The sequence below is a fragment of the Pseudonaja textilis genome, chromosome 4 (genome assembly GCF_049901715.1).
Source record: "Pseudonaja textilis isolate UNSWEBS1 chromosome 4, rPseTex1.2, whole genome shotgun sequence".
NCBI classification, from domain to species: Eukaryota; Metazoa; Chordata; class Lepidosauria; order Squamata; family Elapidae; genus Pseudonaja; species Pseudonaja textilis.
Window position 1 is genome coordinate 34,195,426 of NC_141993.1, and position 22,417 is coordinate 34,217,842.

At 36.2% G+C, this 22,417-nt stretch overlaps 1 protein-coding gene across 7 annotated transcripts; it reads left to right on the forward strand.

Moving 5' to 3' along the window:
- Nucleotides 1–6: 6 nt before the first annotated feature.
- Nucleotides 7–20,820, forward strand: UROS (uroporphyrinogen III synthase). 7 transcript variants are annotated; one of them, XM_087932539.1, is made up of 11 exons: nucleotides 54–202; nucleotides 5,663–5,752; nucleotides 5,877–5,957; nucleotides 7,553–7,636; nucleotides 11,006–11,102; nucleotides 11,232–11,306; nucleotides 12,616–12,690; nucleotides 16,159–16,242; nucleotides 19,752–19,837; nucleotides 20,287–20,385; nucleotides 20,622–20,820. In XM_087932539.1, the coding sequence occupies exons 3-11, from the start codon at nucleotides 5,895–5,897 to the stop codon at nucleotides 20,739–20,741; spliced, it is 783 nt and encodes a 260-aa protein (XP_087788665.1). In that variant the 5' UTR covers nucleotides 54–202; nucleotides 5,663–5,752; nucleotides 5,877–5,894; the 3' UTR covers nucleotides 20,742–20,820. The 7 variants fall into 7 exon arrangements, with proteins under 7 accessions (XP_087788666.1, XP_087788664.1, XP_026560736.1 ...); XM_087932540.1 differs by lacking the exon at nucleotides 5,663–5,752 and having other exon boundaries at nucleotides 7–133; XM_087932538.1 differs by having other exon boundaries at nucleotides 9–202; nucleotides 5,663–5,957.
- Nucleotides 20,821–22,417: the final 1,597 nt, after the last annotated feature.

Here is a 22,417-nt window from a genome sequence, read left to right on the forward strand (position 1 = left end):
CGCCAGCCGGAAACGCGGGCGGCGGGGAAGCGAAAGCAAAGGCGAGGAGCGCCAGTCTGGGAGAGGAGCGACGGGTCTCGACGTGGTTCGGAGCCGCTGCCTCCTGTGGGGAGGACCCGAGGCGGGAGCGAGGGTAGGGGTGGGGAAGGGAAGGGGAGCTGCTCCTATTTCAACCAATGACCGCTTGGCTGGCTTAGATAGGGTAGGTAGTGAGCGCGCGCTCCGGGAACGGAACTTCCCCTCTGTCAGAAGGGCTGCGACGGTCTAGGGTGGAGCTTGGCTTCTTCCTTGGTTCTAAGTTAGAGCCTTTCGGATCCGAGTTGCAAAAATGCGGGCGACCTCTGAGGGGAGGGGGCTGCAAAGTGGTTGCGTAACGCTTTAATGCTTGGTTGCCGCGACTTTACCTCTCAAATATAGTCAGCCTGTATGCTGTACCACAGGGGTCTCAACCTTGGCCACTTTAAGCCTGGCGGACTTCAACTCCCAGAATTCCCAGCCAACTTGCTGGCTGGGGAATTCTGGGAGTTGAAGTCCGCCAGGCTTAAAGTGGCCAAGGTTGGAGACCCCTGCTATACTCTACTAGGTACTAGTCCTCAACTTTCGACCACAATTGAGCCCAAAATTTAGGCTGTTAAGTGAGAGATTTGTTCAATGAGTTTGCTCCGTTTTTTTGGCAGTTCGAGGCTCACCAGGCTCAAGGTTGACTCAGCCTTCCATCCTTCTGAGGTGGGTCAAATGAGGACCCAGATTGTTAGGGGCAATATGGTCATGAGTCACTTTTTTCCATCGTATCCTCAGTCACTAAAGGAACTGTTGTTAAGTTGAGGACTACCTGGATATGTGTGTTTAGCTTTTTTTTCAAGTGTAAACTTGATCTTTAAATTTCTTGTGTTAACACCAGCTAAGAATATATTGCAATTGAAGGTCCCCCACCCTCATCCCCATAGAGACAGAGGGAGAGAAATACTGCATTCAGTAGAGAGGGGAAAAAATAGTCTTATTTTTCTGTGCGAGAATGAGAGGAATAAAATACCCTTGTTTCCTGTTTATCATTTTCTTGTTATCATAGTATTTCCCTAAAGTTCCCTCGAAAAAAGGTCAGCACAATATTGCGGTGAAGTTATGTTCCAAAATCATCCTTAAAATATAACCCAGTATTTTGCTTATGGGAAATGGGAGACAAGGTAATCGGACTGATGTAATTTAAAATTATTTTAATTTGGCCTGGTATCATTCCCATATTAGACAAGTGCTTTAGATAATTCTATTCCTCACCCCCATCCACCCCCAGATTTTATAGGGAAGCTTTTTCCACCGTCCAGTCAGAGCTGAAGAAGCTTTTTGGATGAGAAGTGAAACATCTCCAAAGAAAAAACCAGAAAGTCCAGTTGCTTCCTGAAAAAGCACCTTTGGGATATAGGCTTGACAAGAAAAGCCTAAAAAAGATAAAGGGGGAGGCGGGGAAGCTTGTCCTTGGACCCACAGATCATTCTTTCAATTTCTACTTGGTGTTCTTCTCTCTACCACCATATCTAAATGAATATCTACAAACCCATCACATCCTGGATATAATCTATTTCACCTCAGGATGCTGCTATAGAGCATCCCATGCCAAAACAGCTAGACCCAAAGATAGTTTTTTCCGCTGTGCCATCACTCTGCTAAACACTTAATTATCATTTCTCATCTTTTCTCGCCAAATGATTTATCAATTGTTGTTTGTAACATGATTAATGATTGTATCTATGATTGGTGATCTATAACCTATTACTGCTTTATATGTACAGTATATACATATATACTGCGCTTATGCACTGGAGCCTAATTCCTTGTGTGTCCAATCACACTTGGCCAATAAAGAATTCTATTCTTATTCCCATTCTATTCCATTCCATTCCAAGAAAGCAAGTTTAAGAAACTCAGCAATGAAGAACTTGCTGTAACATTTTAAGATACCAAATAAAACCCCAAATATCACAAATTAGCAAAATTCAGATAGTCCTCGACTTATGATCACAACTGAGCCCAAAATTTCCTAAGCAACACAATTAAGTGAAATTTGCCCTGTTTTACAACCTTTCTTGCCACAATTGTTAATTGAATCACTGCAATTGTTAATCTAATAACATGGTTAAGTTAATCTTGCTTCCCTACTGACTTTGCTTGTCAGGAGGTCACAAAAAGTGGTCACATGACTCCGTGATACTGCAACCATCATAAATACATGCCAGTTGCCAAGCATCCAAATTATGATCATGTGTTCTTGGGGATCTTCCACAATCTTAAGTGTGAAAACCAGCCATAAGTCATGTTTTTCTTTTTTCTTTTTTCCAAAAATTTTATTAATTTTTAAAAACAAACATACAGACCAAACACAAAACATAAAAGCATAAAACATCTTTTTTGAAAGCAGCTTGAAAGCCAGGTTACATCTCTTTGTACAGACATACATTCAAATTCATGCTCACTTTTATATACAATTCCATATCTTATTACCATTCTAAATTTTCTATATAGCTTCTCCCCTCTTTTCACTCTTAATTCTATTTTATTTATTTCATCTCAATTTAAATCATTATACTTACATCCTTTGTCTGTCCTGTTTCAACTGTCTATTATCTTTTCTCATTAACACTAAATTTCTCCTGTAATCACTGATTGAAGAATGACACCTTTATATCTTTCTCCTAAATTTAACACTTAATATAATACATAACTTTCATTCAGATTCTGCTTAGTACATTTTAAAGCTACACACTATATTTTTTTAAAAAATATAAATATATAATATAATTAAAACAACAATTGATACCAGTTAAACTGTATCGTTAAAATTAATATTCATTTAAATCTTAAACATTTTACACATTCCTTTTCAAATAAGTATCATGCTTCTATGGAAACCCTTATAAATTTTGTGTAATTACTTCCCCCCATTTCACTTATATTTTAAAAAATTATGTAATTAAAATGTTCCCATTCCTTTTTAATTCAATTCTCTCATATTTCATTTCATTTATTTTGTTCAAAAAAGAAAAAGTTTCACTAAATTACAATGAATATTTTATCCCATTTTATAATCATATGTTGTTCCATTTTTCTAACATTATTTCTAATACAAATACAACAATACAGTCTATATATACCTTTGCAGAATCTCTTTTTCAGTTATATTTTACCCATTATCTCTGAATAAATCCTGTTTCTTTACATCTTGTTTCAAACCCTTGTAGCTTCTCTTCCCTTCCTTCCTCCCTTGCTTCTTCACGCCCTTTTTACCCCTTGTCTCTCCATCTCCATTTCTCTCTTTTGTATTCCTCTTTTCTGTTGCTTTCTGACATTATATCCACTTTTCACCTTATTTTTCCCTTTTTTGGTTGTTTTTTTTAGGTCTTAAATTCTCCATTCTCTTTCCCCTCTTTCCCCTTTCTTCCCCAGATAAAGTTACTTGTTCATTAAAGATGGCTTCTTCTTTGTCCCAATCTTCTTGTTCTTGTAGTTTCTCATAGGTAGAAATCGCGATTTCTAAAAAGTGGAAACCAGAGCCAAAAGTGCCCTTCCCTTCTTGTTCCTCTTCTTTCTATTTTTTAAATTCAATTTTCAGTTCATCCACAAGTGATGCCATTATAAAAAATATTTTTAAATAACCACCGAAATATTTTTAATCATTAAAATATAATTTCCAAAAGTCCCGAAGTCACCAAGCAGTCCAAATGCACACAAGCTGTTTCATTTAACACTTTCCTCTTTTTTCACTTTCTCTTCTTGGGGTTTCAATTCAGTTACAAAGTTCCAATTAAAATGTATCTTTTAGAAGTCTTGTTACAAATTAACTTTCGATTCTTTTAAATTCCAAGCAATCTCCTCCAGCCAAATCTTACTCTTATTCTTTTCCTCTCCCTTCCCACTTGCAGCAAAAAAAAAGTTTTTTCAGTGTTCAGTGTTTAAATCTTTATTGTCCCCCTGGCTTTAATTTTCAGTTTAATTACTTGCTGATGCCAAAGCAGGTTTTTCCGATTTCTCATTCATCTGCTGTCACCGTAAGGAAGGAGAGTGAGAAAAAACAAACTTTCCCTTTTCACTTTCATTCGCTGCTTCCGGATCTTCCTTGGGAACAATGAATCTTTTTTAAGGTTTAAATTCCAGGATATCTTGAATGTTGCTTCTTATCCCGGTCAGCCAAAACTTTCACTTCTTAGCTTCCTCCTGCACATTCTTTTCCGGATGAGTGCTTCTTTGAGGTGGCCATTTCTGACCGCCGCTCTACCGCCTTCGGAAAAGGGAGTTAAGCCAGCTGAGGAGGGGAGGTGCGGACTCCCCTCAAAACCCCGCTGGGTCTTCCCTGTCTTCAGCCACCTCTACAGGGTGACTTTAGCCCCGAAGCCGGCTGGCTCGGGGCACTCCAGTGGCGAGCGCAAGCAGAAACTGCACACGATCGCGAATTCCTGCTGCCGGAACTTCAAATGGTCACTGAATGAATGGCTGTAGATCGAGTACTACCCATAGGTATTTCACAAAATGCATTGGTAGAATTCAAAGAAGTATACAGAACCAGGCACAAATTAAATACCCCTCCAAACTCTATACGTAGATAAAAAAAGCTCCAATAAACTATACATTGGCTTAGGGAAGACAAACACACAACATATATATCACCCCAAGTAAAGAATCACACTAAACAAGGAAATCAACCTGATGACTAATGCATACATTTAGTGCTGATGGGAGACCATCAAAGTGGGCTCTGAAAAGGCGCACCTTTATTTGCTTAGAGTCAGATTGCATAGATATCTTGCAGTAGTGGGTGTATGGCTACCTAACTGTTGGTGATAGAATTCTGGTATCATTGGTAATACTATTTTGAGGATCAGTGCCCCTGAATCATTCTTTCACAAATGAGTTCACCTTCTCCAGGGTTAATTGGGTTAGTTGGCCTAAATATTCAGGAGAGAGGCCTGCAAGGTTCTGCTGTACAGAAACGGTGCCAGTGAGATTGGTTGCTTTCTGACAGCAGCAGACCATCCGGCCACATTTTTAGAAAATTCCACTACTTTTATTTCAATCTAAATTTAATTTGCTTTAATTGGCTCATTTAAAATGCATGGTTTTAATGTTATTGTGTGTTTTATACTGTAAATTATCCACACATTTGAAAGGCAGATGAGAAGTACACTATAAATACCTAGACCTCGGGAAATTCTGGTGGATTTGAGACTGTTTTCATGCTGTGAAAAGAGAATATCCCTTAGGTTTGACCCCCAGCACATTAAACAAAATGGATGTCTCTCCTGCTGGACCTTAGGTTATCTGCCAAATACTGCAATATTGCTCTGAAAAAGAGCTGTATGTTCACATTTAACTTGGAGTATATCTGAAACCTCTTGGCAGATATAGCTTATCTCTTTTGTGCAGGAAAAACACCACCATTTGGGATGGGCTTGTTTAGGTGTCTACAAGCAAATACTGTAAGGGCATTGGAAAGCATGTATTATAATAGTTGTTACAGACTCTTCTAACACTTTGGTGGAATATCCAAAATTCTATATTATAAAGTTAAATGCAAGATACATAGCATACAGTTAGAATACTGCATATTTGTGAAATAAATTCTTTTTACCACTATTCGCCACTATTGCAAATTCTTTTCACCTTTTCCTTTCAGGAAACGAAGACATATTGTATCATTTAAAAACAACATGCATCTTGTTAGCCTTATCAGGATTGATATGCAGTTGCAGAGGGTGCACATTAAGTGCGTACTCATCGTGTGACTGACACCATTATCCTGTTTCTTGTGACTGTTAACCAGTATAATTCTTGTACAAAAAAGAATCCTAATTTAGATTTATTTCCATTCTGTGCTTTCCTATTACAAGGCATTTCATAAGTAAACAATGAAAGTGTTGTTACTGAAAGATCCAAAGGAAAGTGATGGTGGACCAGATTCTTACATAAAGGTGAGTAACCTAAGAAGAAAATTTGTGTTGGAATTGCATTCCAGCTCATCCAAAATGTAATTCTTTATTTTAGCATGATGGATGTACTGAACAGATAACATTTCACTAAGAATTGAATGATTAAACAATCCACCCACCCCAGCTAGACTAGCTCAGACAATATGTTAGTTGTTTATGCCTCTTTTCAATTATTTTTTGGAAATATTTTACACTCCGTGATAGCTATGAATTAAGGGCTACTGTCATGACATCAGTAAGCCAGAAGTAATTGAATGTGTGACTCATTTTTATTGTAAAAATATATTGTGGCCTCTCTTTTCAACTTTATAGGAATTATTTCCTGAAAATGAAACACATGGTATTTTATCAAATTGATGTACCATAGGTGAATAATATACAGATTTTATTTTAAAGAAGTCTTTTTTAAAGTGTCAAAAAATTGCATAAGCTCTCACAATAATTTATCAGCCCTTTATGAAGTAAGGAACATTAACAAGGAATAGATAATGACTGTTTAAGATAAGGGCCTCTAATACCTAATATTTATTTGGCGTGCTACTACACTGAAGATTTATTTCTTATACTGCTTTCAAAATTCACTGTTCAGTATTTCAGCAGATAGAAGATCTGTTAGACTGTCCCTTGCTCAGGAATAAAGCTAGGTTTCATGATAGCATTCTTCTTCCTTATTTAAATTAGAATGAATGGTAGAAGTGGTGATTGATGCCTTTAATATCTGACTTTCTTCTAATATTTTTGTTCCTACATAGAGGAATGCCGGTTTTATTTCTATAGCCAGTTTCCACATTCTATATCATATAGACTAGATTAACAGCATTAAAATTAATTTTTAATGAAGTAATCTACTTAGCATGTATAATCATGTGCAAGACTCTTAGTATGAATTCAGTCATTTTTCCACATCACAATGAAAACAGTTCAGAGGAACTGTTGCCAAAGTTTTATATATATATATACCATATATTCTTGGGGCCGGGGGATAAAATATGCCTAATAGCTATTCTTTTCCAAACCATAGTTTTTCCCCCCTGACATGATATTATTTGTGAAATGATTTTCATGGCTAGATATATTGCTCTTTATTTTCAGTCCTGTTTATTGATGTTTATATAATTTTTGAACTGACTTGTTCTGCTACTTTAAGAATTACCAGCAGTACTTGTAAAATGTAAATGCCTATGTTTATGACATGGGTCATTCATCTTGTGCTATAGTTAAAGCTCACAGGTTCCTGATTAGTCAAAAAACTAAAAAAATACTGCAATATTTATATTATTTTCTCATCTTCTCAATTTTTTTGCTATCTTCTCCTATTGGTTTCTTATAATTTATCAATTATTGTTTGTAACTTATGATTAATTATTGTAATTATGATTATGACCTATGACTTATTACTTGCTATGTGTGAGCTTATGCACAGGAGACAAATTTCTTGTGTTTCCGATCACACATGGCTAATAAAGAATTCTGTTCTGTTCTATTCTATAATCCATAATTTTAGGAGTTTCAATGGGTAATGGGCAATAATTCAATTGGGATTCCTTTTTTCCATAAAATGTACTTCTTTTTAAAAGGAATTCGGTTCACATGGACTCAAAGCAACTTTAATTCCAGTTTTAGCATTTGAATTTACTTCTCTTCAAACTTTCTCTGAAAAAGTAAGTTTTGAAATTTATTTCTAGTAATATCCCATGCTATTGTGACTATGCATTTACGTTTCCTTTTATTCTGTTTATTTGGTTAGCAATTCAAATGTTGATGTTATAAATCCTATTGAGGACAGGACACTTATAGTAAAGTATGACTGTAGTCGTGTGAATTGTAATAGATAAGCAAAAATGTCTGATTCCTAACAGCTTGGTAATAACAAATTCTTCTATCCTAATATTATGGTAATCAAGAATTATGAGAAAATTATAATGGATTTGTAATAATAATCTTGTTAATCCAGGGCAAAACCTCTTAACCCAGTATTCTGAGCATGTGGTATTGTATCATTATATATTCAGAAAACTCACAAAACATTTTTCACTGTTGCTTTATATGAACTGATCTTTAATGCTTTTAGCAGTAAATATAATTGTACATGTTGATGATTGCATTAATAGGTCCATCATTCACCATTGTGTATAGTCTGTCGTGTTTTAAAATCATTTAGTGACTTGAATCTTTCATGGCAGCAAATGCTATTCTTTGCATGAAGAATGACTCCCTTTTTATTGGTGCTCTGCAATTAACTTTAATGTTCTAATATTCTGAGAGAGGGGTAATTACTATCATGGAGTTGAAGTACTGCGACCACATTTTGGTGGTTGGAACAAATTATAAACCTAAGAATGTATTAATGTTAATGTTATTTATTCATTCAATGTATATGTCTGCCCACTCGTCTATATCTCTGGACAGCTTACATTCATTAAAAACAACTATTAGATAGAAAATAATTTTAAAAGTTTATAGCATTTGCATTTAATTTCATTTAGTATATCTTAGTATCACATTATTGTATGTTAATTTGAAAGTTTCTCTGATTATAAAGATACTTGCTTCCAATGTGTATTAGTATAAAGTTGCATTCTAAATCTCTGAAGCAAGCTTACCATCAAGACCATCGAAAACAGGGTGAGGGAAGAAGAGAATGAAACTAGATTAAAATAGTTTATCATTCGGATGTTTTAATTTACAGTACAAAACAAGCACCATTTTGAGCATTTGTGAAGTGAGGTCAAAACGTTAAATGTGAGTAGTCCTCGACTTAACATTTCACTTAGCAACCATTTATAGTTACAACAGAACTGAAAAGAACTGGGTTATGACCATTTTTCATACTTAGACCTATGCTGCATCCCCATGGTCATGTGATCACAATTCAGATGCTTGGGAACTGACTCATATTTATGATGGCTGTGGTGTCCCAGGGTCATGCAACCTCCTGATATGCAGAGTCAATGGGGAAGCCAGTTTCACTTAACAGCCATGTTATTAACTTGACAATTCTCTTAACAACTGTGGCAAGGAAGGACATAAATGGGACAAAACTCACTTAACAAATGTCTCGCTTAGCAACAGAAATCTTGGGCTCAATTGTGTTCATAAGTCAAGGCTAACTGTACAAATTTAAAACAAGCAATCTAAATATCAAAATGATTTTAAGGCACACCAACTTTTAAGCAGGTTCTGAATGAAAACGCATAAGCAAAGCACAGAGGGAAGAAATCTACCCAAGTTTCTCTGCTTTATGAGTCTGGAAACATATAGTAACAATAAATAACTTGATTACTAGAATGGATCTCTCGAGTTAGAAATTATGCTGTTTTTTTAAATTGTAATGGTACTTGGATCTTATAAACAGTACACAAAGCAGATGGTTGAAAGGTCTCTTAAAAGAAACAGCATCTTGTGTGTGTGTGTGTGTGTAAAAACTATGCATGCTAACAGAGTTGTAAACATGCTGATATAAGGTTATACACCCATATTAATGTGTTATCAATTATATATAACCAGGATTTTTAAATATAAAAATCTTGTTATTTCAGTTTAAACCTTGTCACGTTGTTAGGTATAGGTTGAGCCATACTAGTAAGCACAATAAGGAGCTTTCTCAGGCAAAAACAACAAAATGTAAAAGAGAGCAGCATTCATAAATTGTTTCAACTTCTACCCTCAAAACAATGCTCTAGGGCAGTGGTGGCAAAACTTTTTCAGCTCCCATGCCAATAATTGCGCACACACTCTACTCATGCTCGCGTGCCAGCACCCAGAAGGCAATGCATGCTGCCCCCCCCACGCTCCCTGAGCCTGCGTGCGCAATCCCCTCAGTGTCGTGCATCTGTGCATATGCGCACAATCACTCCGTGTGCCACACATTATTGCACATGTGCCCGCAACCCCGAGCACGCGCTACACATCTCTGCACGTGCACGTTTGTTTCCCATGCCCCCCGCCCCTCTCTATGCATGCATGCCAGATACCTGACAATCAGCTGTTGGGCAGCGGTGGTGCACATGCATGTGCAGTGGGGCTCTTTCGGGTGAGCTCTCGCGTGCTGGGGAAATGGCTCTGCGTGCCACTTCCAGCACGCATGGCATAGGTTCGCCATCACGGCTCTAGGGCATTGCACATTAGAACAACTAGACATAAGGACAGTTCCCCCCCATGCTATCACTGTGTTGAACAACTAATTCCCGCAACACTGTCAAACTATTTAGTAAGGCTGTATTACTATTACTCTTCTCATCTTTCCTATTACCTATTTCCTTTTCTACTTATGATTATAACTTTGTTGCTTGTATCTTTATGATTTATATTATTTTATTTCCTAGTTTTATTTATGTTGATTGCTTATAGTATCCTATGACTATTACTAAATGTTTTATGATGAATGTATTTTTATGATGGCTATGATCACAATTTATCACTTATCTCTTTTATGTACACTGAGAGCTTATGCACCGAAAATAAATTCCTTGTGTGTGCAATCACACTTGGCCAATAAAGAATTCTATTCTATTCAAGTGATGACAAATGCTGTTTGATCACCAGTATTGGTTGACTTGGCTTGAAAAATTAGATACATCCCTACAAAACGTTGATGGGAATAGTTCTAAAAAAATCTCCACACTTAATTTATTTTATTAATCATAATGACATGTGGTAGCCCAGCATTCTGATAACCTACAAAAGAAGTACCCTATTTTAAAAAATGCCTTAGTAGTCTTAAACTTGATAGCTTTTATGTTGTCTTGTAATGATCCATGCATTATATTCAAAATGCTTATCGATTTAGCACTTGTATTATCTGCCCTAGGATCTTTCCATATGCCAATCCCAGGTTGACACAATAAGCTTTCACAGATTTGGTATAATGGGTTCCCATTATTCCTTAAAATGGCAAGTTTTAGTGCTTTTACATGTATTGAGATTTTGGTGAAAATAATACTGAAACAAACACTTCGCTTTTTAAGATTTCTTGGTGGTGAATGTTCTGTTAATATTTTACTTATATTTTTTCTCTTTTCAACAAACAGCTCTTTCATCCTGATCAATACCATGGACTAATTTTTACCAGTCCAAGGGCAGTAGAAGCTATTAAATTATGCCTAGTGGATAGTTATACAAAAGAAGGTGAGCATAATGTTGTTTGCATGGTTTTACTTTAGTAGATTGTTTGAATCCACCTAATTGTGGGTTGTTCACTAATTCTTATGGCTTAACATAGCATGAAATCTGAAAGATGCATTGTTTCATTTTTAGCCTGGAAGAATTATCTAAAAGGAGAATGGAATACTAAACCTATTTATGTGGTAGGGAAAGCTACTGCTGGATTAGGTAAGACACTTCTTTAGATTCATATAAAAATGTTTAAGAAAAGTATACATTATGCCTTTTAACAGATAAACTCTATTTTGACTGCAGGACAAAAAGTTAAAACAAGATTAGCAAATGCATTGTCTTATTCTCTGCCCCTTAATCCTCTCTGGCAGATCAAGGATTCAGTCAGCTTATCTAAAACTCTAGGAAAGCAATCCAGGGCTGGAGTCTCTCCCAGAAGGAAGTCCTCCATTAGTCATGCAATATCACTGAGTATTTTAGGGCCAGTCATTCTCCCTTAATCTAGGGTGCTTTACAAGGCTGATTGAGCTGTTGGAAGAAAGGTGGGATTTATATCTAACAAATAAGTAAGGCATCAAAGTGGTCAGACTGCTCATATAAGGAGGATGTGCTAGAGGAGAAAATACAGGAGAAAATAGTATGTTGCATGGTCCCCCATATTATATATATGGAAGCTACTTATTATTAGCATTAGAAAATGTTTTGGTCATTCATTCACCTGATGTTGTCAGGTTCCCAGGATGGAAGGACTGCATTCCAGAAGAGCAAATAACAGTGCAGTTTTAGACAGTTTGTGTGGGAGAAAGAGAGTTAAGACAGCTTCCTCCTTAGTTCCCAGAGTATATGTTTTATGATGCAAGTAGTCTGCTTTAGTTTAGGAAGATTGTTGCCTATAGGTGAGGAACAAGCTTCTGTTTTTAAAGGCAAGGCAAATAAAAAATTGTCTGTGTGAAATATCAACTTTAAAAGTACATTGAATATATCTACTTCTTAAAAGCCATCAAATATTCCTCCTTCAATTCCACTGGAGCTACAGGTATTTGTGTGCATGAAATATTTAACTCAACCTTACTTTAAGTATCATCTGAAAATGTTCTCTTTTGTAGCTGTATAATCTCATATTTTTATTGTCTTCCTAGATTGTAAACCTGCTATAATTTTTGTAATGATTGTACTCTACACAGAGGCTAAGTTATTGCAAAAATAACATGAGGAACCAAATAGATGAGACAACAGTCATGTTTTTCAGCAGAATATAATGCTAACATATTTTTATTTATACTACATGTAAAAAAGTAATCTTTTGCCTAATTACAGTGATCTGGTTACCAGAATTAGGGTGAACAACTAACGTGATTTAACCATGTTGCTACACAATTTTCTTGTGCCTCCATACTTAATCAAGTCCTGGGATTGCATATGATAATTTAAAAACAAAATTCTACTTTTAAACAACGACTATAAAATAAGCCATCATCTTCTTTATCTTGTCTCATCCTCCTCCTCCACTTCCTTTTCCTATCAGTAACTGAAATAGGTCTCAAACCACAAGGAGAAGATTGTGGAAATGCTGAAAAACTAGCCAGATTCATTTGCTCCCGTAAGTGGAAACATACGTTTCAATAACAGGTGTATGACTTTATCATCTTCAACATGTCTGTGTTACTATGATCTAATTTTATGGTCTACATAAAATACACAATGTTTTCTCCCCTGGGTAACAATGAAAGCAGTTCCAAAAACTTCTCATTATACTTGAAATATGTTATCAATGGTGATAGCAAAAAAATAGCATCCTGTGGCATTTCATAAATGCTAAAATGCAATGTTAGTTTAGAGAGGGAAACCTGCTCCTTCACAGAATTAAAGTCTCTAATCTTCTCTTGAGAAAACATTTGCAAGAAAGAGAAGTCATGTAGGACATTTGCTGTTGGATGCTGCAGCATGATTTTCTCCTATTTTGCCAAGAGAGGGATTGGTTACTTTTTGTCTATGGCAAAAATATCTTTTTGGACCAAATGTCACATTTGGCATATTGAGAGCATGTCAGTAAAGGACTTCCCAAAATGGCTGTTAAGGGGGTGTTATTTATGTAATACCCAACACAGTGGTTATTGGCCAGTGTTAGAACATCCATTTACCAGAAGTAATCCTTATTCCCTGTTTTCCTTTCTGATTTCCTATAGTACTTTCTACAATTCTGACTTTTTTTTTTACTGAGCCAGTCAATCTACTTTCACACAATGCATGAACTATAGTCACCAATTATGTTGATTTTTAAAAAAACTTATATTGGATCTGCAACATGTAGAGATACTGTGTAAGTTAAGGCTAAAGATGGGTGCCTCGTTTTACAGCGTGCCAATTCCCTATTTAATTTTTATTTCAATATCTCATGAAATTTTTATGAAAGCACAAGAACTACATGTTAATTAAAACAAAGGTGATTGATAGTAGAACGTTTAAAATACATAATTCATACAGCACTTTAGTTCTACAATTGTTTGGACATATAAACCAAAGACACTTAAATTATCTCACTGAGTTGCATTGGGCCAAAGTAGAACTACCGGTATGTTAGTTTGGATCCAGGGCAGTTCCTGTTATTCAAGTAGCTTTGTCTTTGGTATTAACTTTGGCTGATCTATTGTGCTAAAAAGGTTAGTTGCTCCCTTAATTAAATAGGTAGCATCAATATTTGTCTTTTTCCCAAGATAAATCTTACAGGTTTTTTACAATGCAATGCCACATGTAGGTAGTTATACAGAAGGAAAATCTGTCCTTGTTAAATCGTCTACCGCTATCAAAATGTTATTCTTTAGTTCTAAACCAATTTAAAAGGATTAACTTTCCTTTTCAGGAATCACATTGACTTAAGCCTTCAGAAGCAGCGATGTTAATGTATTTTCCTTTTCTCTCTGCATTTTGCCTTAATTTTTTTTTTTTTTGCTTTATGTTACTGACATCTCTGTGGTGCCTAATAAAACATAAGGTTATTCTGATGAAGATGATTAGATCTTAATAAGGTCCTTCTATTGATTATTAGATTTTGTTCAGTTAGGAATCTTTAAAGGCAAAAATATTTTATACTGTTTAAAATAAGTATTTCAACTGTTTTTTAAAATAGATCTGTTCTCCTTCTTCCCATTTTCCCTCACACATAAATGACTGCAAGCAAAAGAATACAAATCTGGTAGAAATATGTACATTGGTTTTAGGAAGCAAGTGGTGCTTTTGGGATGCTAATAGAAAGACAGGTTTCAACAAAATCAAAAGGTCTTCACTTGTCTTTAAATCCCTTACAAAGAAATTCATTATAAGTGCACCACAGGCAAAGGAGACATGATAACTGCACTCTTGCTGGAGATACAGAAGACCATCGGGATGGGACAAGCCCATATTGAAAATTACCAGTTGATATTAACACCCAAGCTTTGTTCATATCAATTGCATTTCAGGCACTTGGTAACAGTCATATTTATAACTATTTTCAGGATCCTATGATCATGTGACTATGTTTTATAACAGTTTTGTTGAAAATCAGTTACTACTGATAGTCAGCAAAACTACACCATAGTGAACAATGGGTTCGCTTAATGCCAGCAGCATTCATTTTTTCACCACAGCGTTCACGTAACAATCCCCATAAAAAAGGTTGACCAATTGGATCAGTCACATGACTGACCCAATTTATGACGGTCACGACATATGACCATAATGGATAGGCTTCATTACTATTACAGTTGTACAATGAGGGCTATCTATAAATAGAATCTAATAAAAACAAAGTATTCCATTTGCTCTCCTTACAATGTTCATGGGTTGCTTAGGCTTCCGTTGGGTTGACTCCCAAAGGTTTGCCTCCTAAAGATGTGTACTGATTACTCTCATTGATGATTTCTCTAGCTGATGCCACTTTTGGCTATATGAGGACCAAGAAAAATAAAATTAAAATTAAAAAAGAATAGAAATTCCGTTTTTATGTAGCAGATAAGCTGCACCAAAGGTTGCCAATCTTTTGCCCATATCTGCCTTATTTATTGATTCATTTCATTTCTATAGCCACCCAACTCAATTAAATGATTCTTCTCAGGCCATCCTCTGTACCCCTACCTCTTATATTTCATCTTTCCTTCACAATGTTCTCTTCGAACTACTACCATAAAATAATCCATGGGCCTAATTTTCTCTTTCCCTTTCATTTTTTCTCCTAAATATTTATTTGTACTGGAACTAAATTTGTACTCGGAGGGGAAAAATCCTTCACTGCTTATCTGCTGTCTTTACATGAGTGGTGCCATTCTGGCTGCAAAGTGTTGGCATGTATACCTGAACTAATAATGAACCTGCAATCTACTTGCAATCGAGTCATTTTTAATGTTTCTAAGCCTGTAGGTATGCTTTGTGTGAGTATTAAAATTAATGAGAAAATGTTAGGAAAAACTGTCATGGAAGTGCATAAGCAAAGAACTGTTTTTCTTTTTTAAAAAAATTCCTCTTCGCTAATCTCCAAACAGTATTTATTCCAGCAAAGCTATGATTACAGAATATTATCTTTAAAGATGAGAGTGATAGATATAATTCCAATTAACAGTCCTAATGTTAAAAAGGATGTTGGCTGCAGTCAATAACAACAGAAACACCTATTAGAATTGGGAGCTCTTTTCAAAGCAAGTTGTTCCTTCTGTGACTATCTTGACCTTTCCTTTTGTGTGGAAAATGAATTTATCCTGCTGAATTGAGTCTTTAACTTTCTACATGTGTGCCTATATGTGAAGTCTGAAGAATGCCAAATGTCAGAATGGGAGGAGAAAATGTATTGAAATGTTTGGAAGCATTGTGCTCTGAGCTCTCTGTTGAATAGCACAAGAATAGCAAGGCAATTAATCTTTTTGCCAGATCTTTTTAGGCAAACTTCTATAACTCAGCAATGGATTCCTTTTTAATTTACATGCTAAATAGCTTCTACTCTATAGGATGCGTGCTTAGTTTTAAGCATTAAATGTTTTCATCAATTGTAAGCCTACAAGTCAAATCTGAATCAAATCCCTTTTTATTTCTTAAACAGGAGAGCCATCCAATTCATTGCCTCTTCTTTTTCCATGTGGTGCTCTGAAAAGGGAAACACTTCCAACAATGCTCAAGGACAAAGGTTTGATATAAAACATATTTTTGAGAAGTAGTTTTCTACTCCCAAGAAGCTCAGAGGGAATAAGACGATGACTATTAAGCCAACCCAACTCCCTTCACTGTGTTATTGTTGTGAGGAACGTAGGAAGGAGTATTAGGTATGTTTGCCACCTTGAGTTATTTATAAAAATAATAAAGGTGGGATAAAAGATGAAAAAAATAATAATGACCCTGAAGAGTTAGAAAGAGTCTCACAATATGCAATTCTCCATGGTGCAGGAATTTAAATTGAAACTTCCTCCCACAAATGGCTTTCCAAACTCTGCTTGCACAGATCTAGTTAAGGGAATTCACTATCTCCCTCAGTGATTAGTTCTGCTACCTCATTTTTGCTCTCAGGCTTTTTGACCAACCCCACCCCCCCAATCTGCCTTTCTGTAACATAAGATTATTATCTAATATCAGGGGTGTCAAACTTGTGGCCCACGGGCTGGATGCATCACGGGCTGGCCACGCCCTGGTTTAGTGAAGAGGGGGAAGTTGTGATAAGTCACATGATGACAACATGACATTGCGAGTTTGACACCCTTGTTCTAGATTCTGGGCTGCTAGATAACAAATCTTTTTTATGGCAGTCCTTGTAGGTATTTGGAAAGTACTGTCATATTTTCCTCTGTTCTTTACTCAAGACTGAGCTATCCATTGTCTCCTGTTTCTACTTTATAATAATCCTTTGGTCATTGACATTGCCCTTCTCTGCACCTATTCCAGATTTTCTGAATCTTCATAAAAATGTGGAGACCAGTAATATCAATATAGTGAAAGCAGAGGAATTGGCCACTCTGGAGCCCAATAAGCACAGGGAAGCTTGATGGGGCCTTAAGTCAGACTTCTCAGAAAGATCTGCACTGCTGCCATTAACCTTATTACCTAAAGCTTGGAAATTGGCTAATTACTTTGACTTTCATATAATTCTTGATTCCAACTCCACTTTTAAAAAAGACTATATATTCTAGTCACCATGACTGTTCTGGGCAGATCCAGGGGTGGGATGCTAAAGAACCGGTAGCTCTGAAGAACAGCAGACACTGAACCGGTTTTGTGTTGGTGCTGTTTGGGCCACCCGCCCACCTGGGCTCTTACCTGTCCTTTATTTCTTGCTTTTTCAACCTCAACTGCTTTGCGCGGCACAGCTGAGGTTAAAAAAGCAGGAAAAAAAATGGCTTTTCAAAGTGCGCACCCGTGTGCAGCGCTTTTCAGCTGTCCGGGTGGCACAGCTTAAGGTTTTTTGACACGTGTGTGCAGTGCATGTCAGGTGCACATGCGCGCGCAAAACATAGTCACCGAACTGGTAGTAACACCGGTTGAACCCCACCCCTGGGCAGATCTTAAGAAACTAAGCTAAGTATCCACCTGTGTGCAGTGGATAGGACTCTTGTGGACCCGCCAAAATGCAGCTAAACTCTAGAATGTTCTAACAATGCCAGCAGTCTGGAACAACCATATGTGTGATTTGTAAAGGCCACTAGAACTATGGTTATGGACAAGCAACTGTTGTTTTCCATTTCTCATTCTATGTAATGAACTGATCTGCTTACAGACAAGACGTAGGTATGGTTTGTATATTACTGTGCAACCTAATCTCTCTAATGTCACTTCACTTCTGTGCAATGAAAAAAAACTAAACAAAATCCCATTGTTTAAAACATGGAATAAGATCTTGACGCAGAAGATCTTACGATGACTGACATGTCTTCTAGGCACCTTAAGAGTCGGCCAGAGTGGGCAACCATATACATTGAATAAACAAGCTCAGAGTGCAGGTTCATTGTAGAATAAATGCTGAAAGTCTCATGTTCAATCCTTAGTATCTTCACCTAGAGGTGGAAAAAAATCCTGCCAGATAGGAGCTCGTATCAGTAGGGTCAAAAAAATCCTGCCTAGGAACAAAGCCTGGAATTTAATTTAATTTAATTTTCTTTATTTTATTTTTTGCTTTATTGTTCTTTTAGTTTGTATTGGAGTTTGCATTTTAACTTTGGAAATAAAATAAAAAATTAATGCAAAAAACAAAACAAGACACAACTAGGATAGACCAATGTTCCGAATTGAACTATGATACTTTCCCAAGTTCCTATGCAAAAAAAAAAATAGGAGTCCCCTTTTTCCAAAACCTTCTATTCACCTGGTTAGCATAGGGAGACAGTATGTGCTAAGGCACTTCACCTACTGGGAGGCTCATAGGAGTGGGCCTGAAGGCAGGCATTCTCTTCCAGGGCTGCTTCCTTGGAAATAACAAGGAGAGGATGGCCCTCCTCATACAGATTTCTGGAAGCTCTAAATTCACTGATTGGTGCCATTTTAATTTAATATGTTACTGTAATGTTATTAACTTAGCTTACATTATTATAATTGCTGTATTCATATAGGAGAGCCAATAAGAGTAGGGGTGAGACTAGGAGCAGGGAGACCAGAGTTCTGACCCCCTTTCAGCCATAGAAGATGGAATTCTTTATTGGCCAAGTGTGATTGGACACACAAGGAATTTGTCTGGATAATTTTGGGCCAGTCACTCTTTTTGTATTCATCAACCTCATAGGCTGGTGGTTATGGGGGGAGGGGGGAGGGGGAGATACACATAAGATCAAATAAATAAAATTTTCTGCTTAGAGTTTGTTAGTTGATTGAGATGGGGATAAATCCAATAAACAAACAATCCTTAGTAATAGCCCTGACAGCGCTTATATTATTTTTTAAGTGTACTTGTCACTCAAACACTTAAGAGGATTTTAGCTGTCAAAGATGGACCACTTTTTACGTTTGCTAACCAAGTTCTTTTGGCATAAAGAATACACCGATTGATTCATTATTTTTAAAATGATGGCAGTTATCTTGAAAACAAGTTTTTTATGGTCATATTTGAGATGACATTCACTTGTATTTTCTCTGTCACCCCTACACATAATTAATCTTGCACAGATGTCTGTTTTCACAACATTGACAAGTAAAACACTGAATTATGGCCAGCTTATTAATTCTTTTAAGGACAACACAAAAATGGAAGAAAGTTAATAGTGTGCCATTTATATCAATATGTATGACACCAGAAAGGAGTACTGGTCTGTCATCTCACTTCTATAATGCTCAGTTAATTGGTTTTATCCTTTTTTAAATAGCAGAGGAAAGCCTAAATAGGCTTTATGACTACCATCTGCTGGCAATAAACTAATCACAGTTGTTGTTCTAAATCTAGTTGTTCTAAAATAAAAACAAATTCTCCAGATCCATCAAACTGTCACATTTCTTCCTATCTTGGAAAAATCCAGTCAATGAAAAATCTGTGATATCTTTATAAAATTATACATTAGAAAATATCCCTAGTATTGATAAGGATTTTGCTTTCATAATCAATTGGCTTTGTCTGCATTTTTGGTAGAAGAATACATTTTGATTTAAATGTATTTCTATTCATGTTTGAATTGAATTGATAAACACTTAAATCACAACCAAGTTTCATTGTTCATATTGCAGATGTTATGTTGGAATCTGTTACTGTTTATCAAACCAGTCAACATCCTGACCTCCAGGAATCCTTGACGAATTACTTCTCACAAGAGGTATTTTGTTTTCTGAGTCATGTTGCAGTTCAAGAAGGTATTGTCTCCATTTATCAGGTACAGAGTTACCAACAAACAGAGATTAGATCAAGCAAATGCCTTGGAGATATTTTGCCCTGCTACTAAGAGAGAATTTCTATGGCTTTGTGAACTGACAGGCTTTCTGGTAACCATAATATGACAGCATTCACAGTTCACACATTCAACATGCCAAATGTGCTTCCTAGCTTCAAAGATGCCATTCTTTCATCTAGTCGTAGAGTGGTTTTGCTGAACAAAATGCAGTGCCATTTCCATTGCAGTCATGTGCCTAGATTAGGAATGAAGGTGACTTTTAACTTCTGAAGCAATTTATCTTTTTAAAGAGTTATAAAAGTCTATGAATATTGGAAAACCGAAAACATACAGAAATACCTGTTCTCCCTCTCAATATTTTTATTTTTGAACAGGGTGTTCCTGCTAGTGTTATTTTCTTCAGTCCTTCTGGTGTCAAATATTGTCTGAAGCAAATTTTGAAGTTGTCAGGTGATTTCATTTCTCAAATTAAGGTAAGTTTTATACCAGAATTTTAAGAGGTAGTATTTTGTAACTGCTACAGAACTGATCTGAAAGCCATAAATTCATTGAACACATTTTTTAAATCAGGGTTGATGACCAACGCAGCAAGCATATCTCTACTGCATTTTATCTTGCTTTTCTCCATCATGTCTCTGTTTTATTTTAAGTTTAATTATTGTTCTATATCCATAAATAAATAAATCCTATAACCTGCCTCTCTTTTCAGTTTGCTGCTATAGGTCCCACAACAGCTGAAGCTCTTGTAACTGAAGGAATCTTAGTAAGCTGTACTGCCAGTCGCCCTACCCCCCAGGATCTTGCTGCTGAACTTAGAAAATGTCTGTAGCTGTAATACATTTGAAAACTCTATGATTGAAATTATGTAATTTGCAGTAATACCTAAAATTAAATTTTAATGTCTAAAATTAATACCTTCTTTATTATTTAATATTGGGTTATTTTGGAAATTATTGGAAGCATACATCTTTCATGTTTTCAACACTTCTGCTTATTAGTAGTAGTGATAAATACTGCTAAACCTAGATTATATGATGAGTATTCTAACTAATGTTTGATAAGTTAACTTCGTTTATACAAAAAGAATCTGAATTGTAGCTTTAAATCATGTTTTTGCATTTCCTTAGTAGAAGTTAAAAATAGATGATTATCATACTTGAATAAATACATTCATCAGGCTGTATGTTAGGGAAGCAGAGCACAGAAACAACCAATTAAATTGAACGCATTAGATAAGAAAAAAAGTAAAGCCATTCACATGACCAAGCCATACCCACAAATTAGGCCACGCCCACAGAACCGGTTAGTGGTCCCTGGGATTTAAAATTATGAGTTTGGTGGTCCCTGAGGTCCAAAAGGTTGGTGACCCCTGCTCTAGACAACAGTACTGTATCTTTGATTACTTTGCTTTTTATATTTCTAAATCTGCTCTGTGTAAGCCGAAGAACATATTAGTGAATTTGCCAAAGCTGATCCAATAGAACGACAAGGTAAGAGACACTGTTCTGTTAGGGAACCTTGTGTGACAGTTTTTAACTGAGAGGTCTTTCAGATGCCTCACTAGAAAGCATGATACGTATGTGAAAGCTTACACATTAGTATCCCCGTAATTTGTTCGGACAGAAAGTATGATGCCCTACTGCTCCAGTAGAGAACAAAAGGTACCTTACACTAGTTATTTAGTGCTCTGGTTTCAGAACTGACAGTTCCTGCTCTGCAATTTGTCTCTGATGCCAAAGTACATTAACTATAAAGCTAGTGGGGTAGAGAATTGCTGCTTATATAATATAAAGGACAGGGTTTATGGGCACTAAAGCAATTCCGCTGTTTTTGTAGTCACTGGTCAGCATAATTATATGTATGATCCAGTCAGCTCTTGCAGAATTATTTCAGTTCCTGTATTTCAAGGGTTGTGTTTCTGTTTTTCATTTTTATGTCAACTCTTAAGTTCTCCTCAAATAAGAGCTTCATAGCAGTGGGCTACAGTGTTGATTCTACAGTGCAGAGCACAAAGTAACAGGTAGACAGCTTAACATTCCCCTCACAGCAAGAAGCCCATCTGGTTTCTATTAGTCTTAAAATGCTCTCTGTTCTGGAGAATTCCCTTCAAACTCCACTGAACGTTTTTCTTCATCCACAATCTATTTAAGCTTTCCATTCTGACAACAAAGCCCTTTTCAAGTCAAATCCTCGCATACAAGTTACATAAGAGCCACACATTAAACTACATTATCAACTACATTTCAAAGTGAAGATAACTTTCTTGTTCATCATCTAATATCTCACTCTTTAAAACCCACTAATTATAAAAAGCATTATTTCAGAAAATATTGTTTTGAGAATAGTAGTTGCTACTTAATATGGTTAAAGGAACATCTGGCTGCCTAATGAGAGATGCTACCATTTCATTAAAGGGCATAAATAATAAGCAAGACATTCAATAATATATAATTTCCGTGTGTGTTGTTTTGCTACAATTTAAAGCCTACAATAATCTTTGAAGGT

Coding starts and splice junctions, on each gene's coding strand:
- UROS (XM_087932540.1), top strand. CDS start 5,895: ATGAAAGTGTTGTTACTGAAAGATCCAAAGGAAAGTGATGGTGGACCA. Junction 7,637..11,005: donor TTCAAACTTTCTCTGAAAAA/GTAAGTTTTGAA, acceptor TTCAACAAACAG/CTCTTTCATCCTGATCAATA. Junction 11,307..12,615: donor GAAAGCTACTGCTGGATTAG/GTAAGACACTTC, acceptor TTTTCCTATCAG/TAACTGAAATAGGTCTCAAA.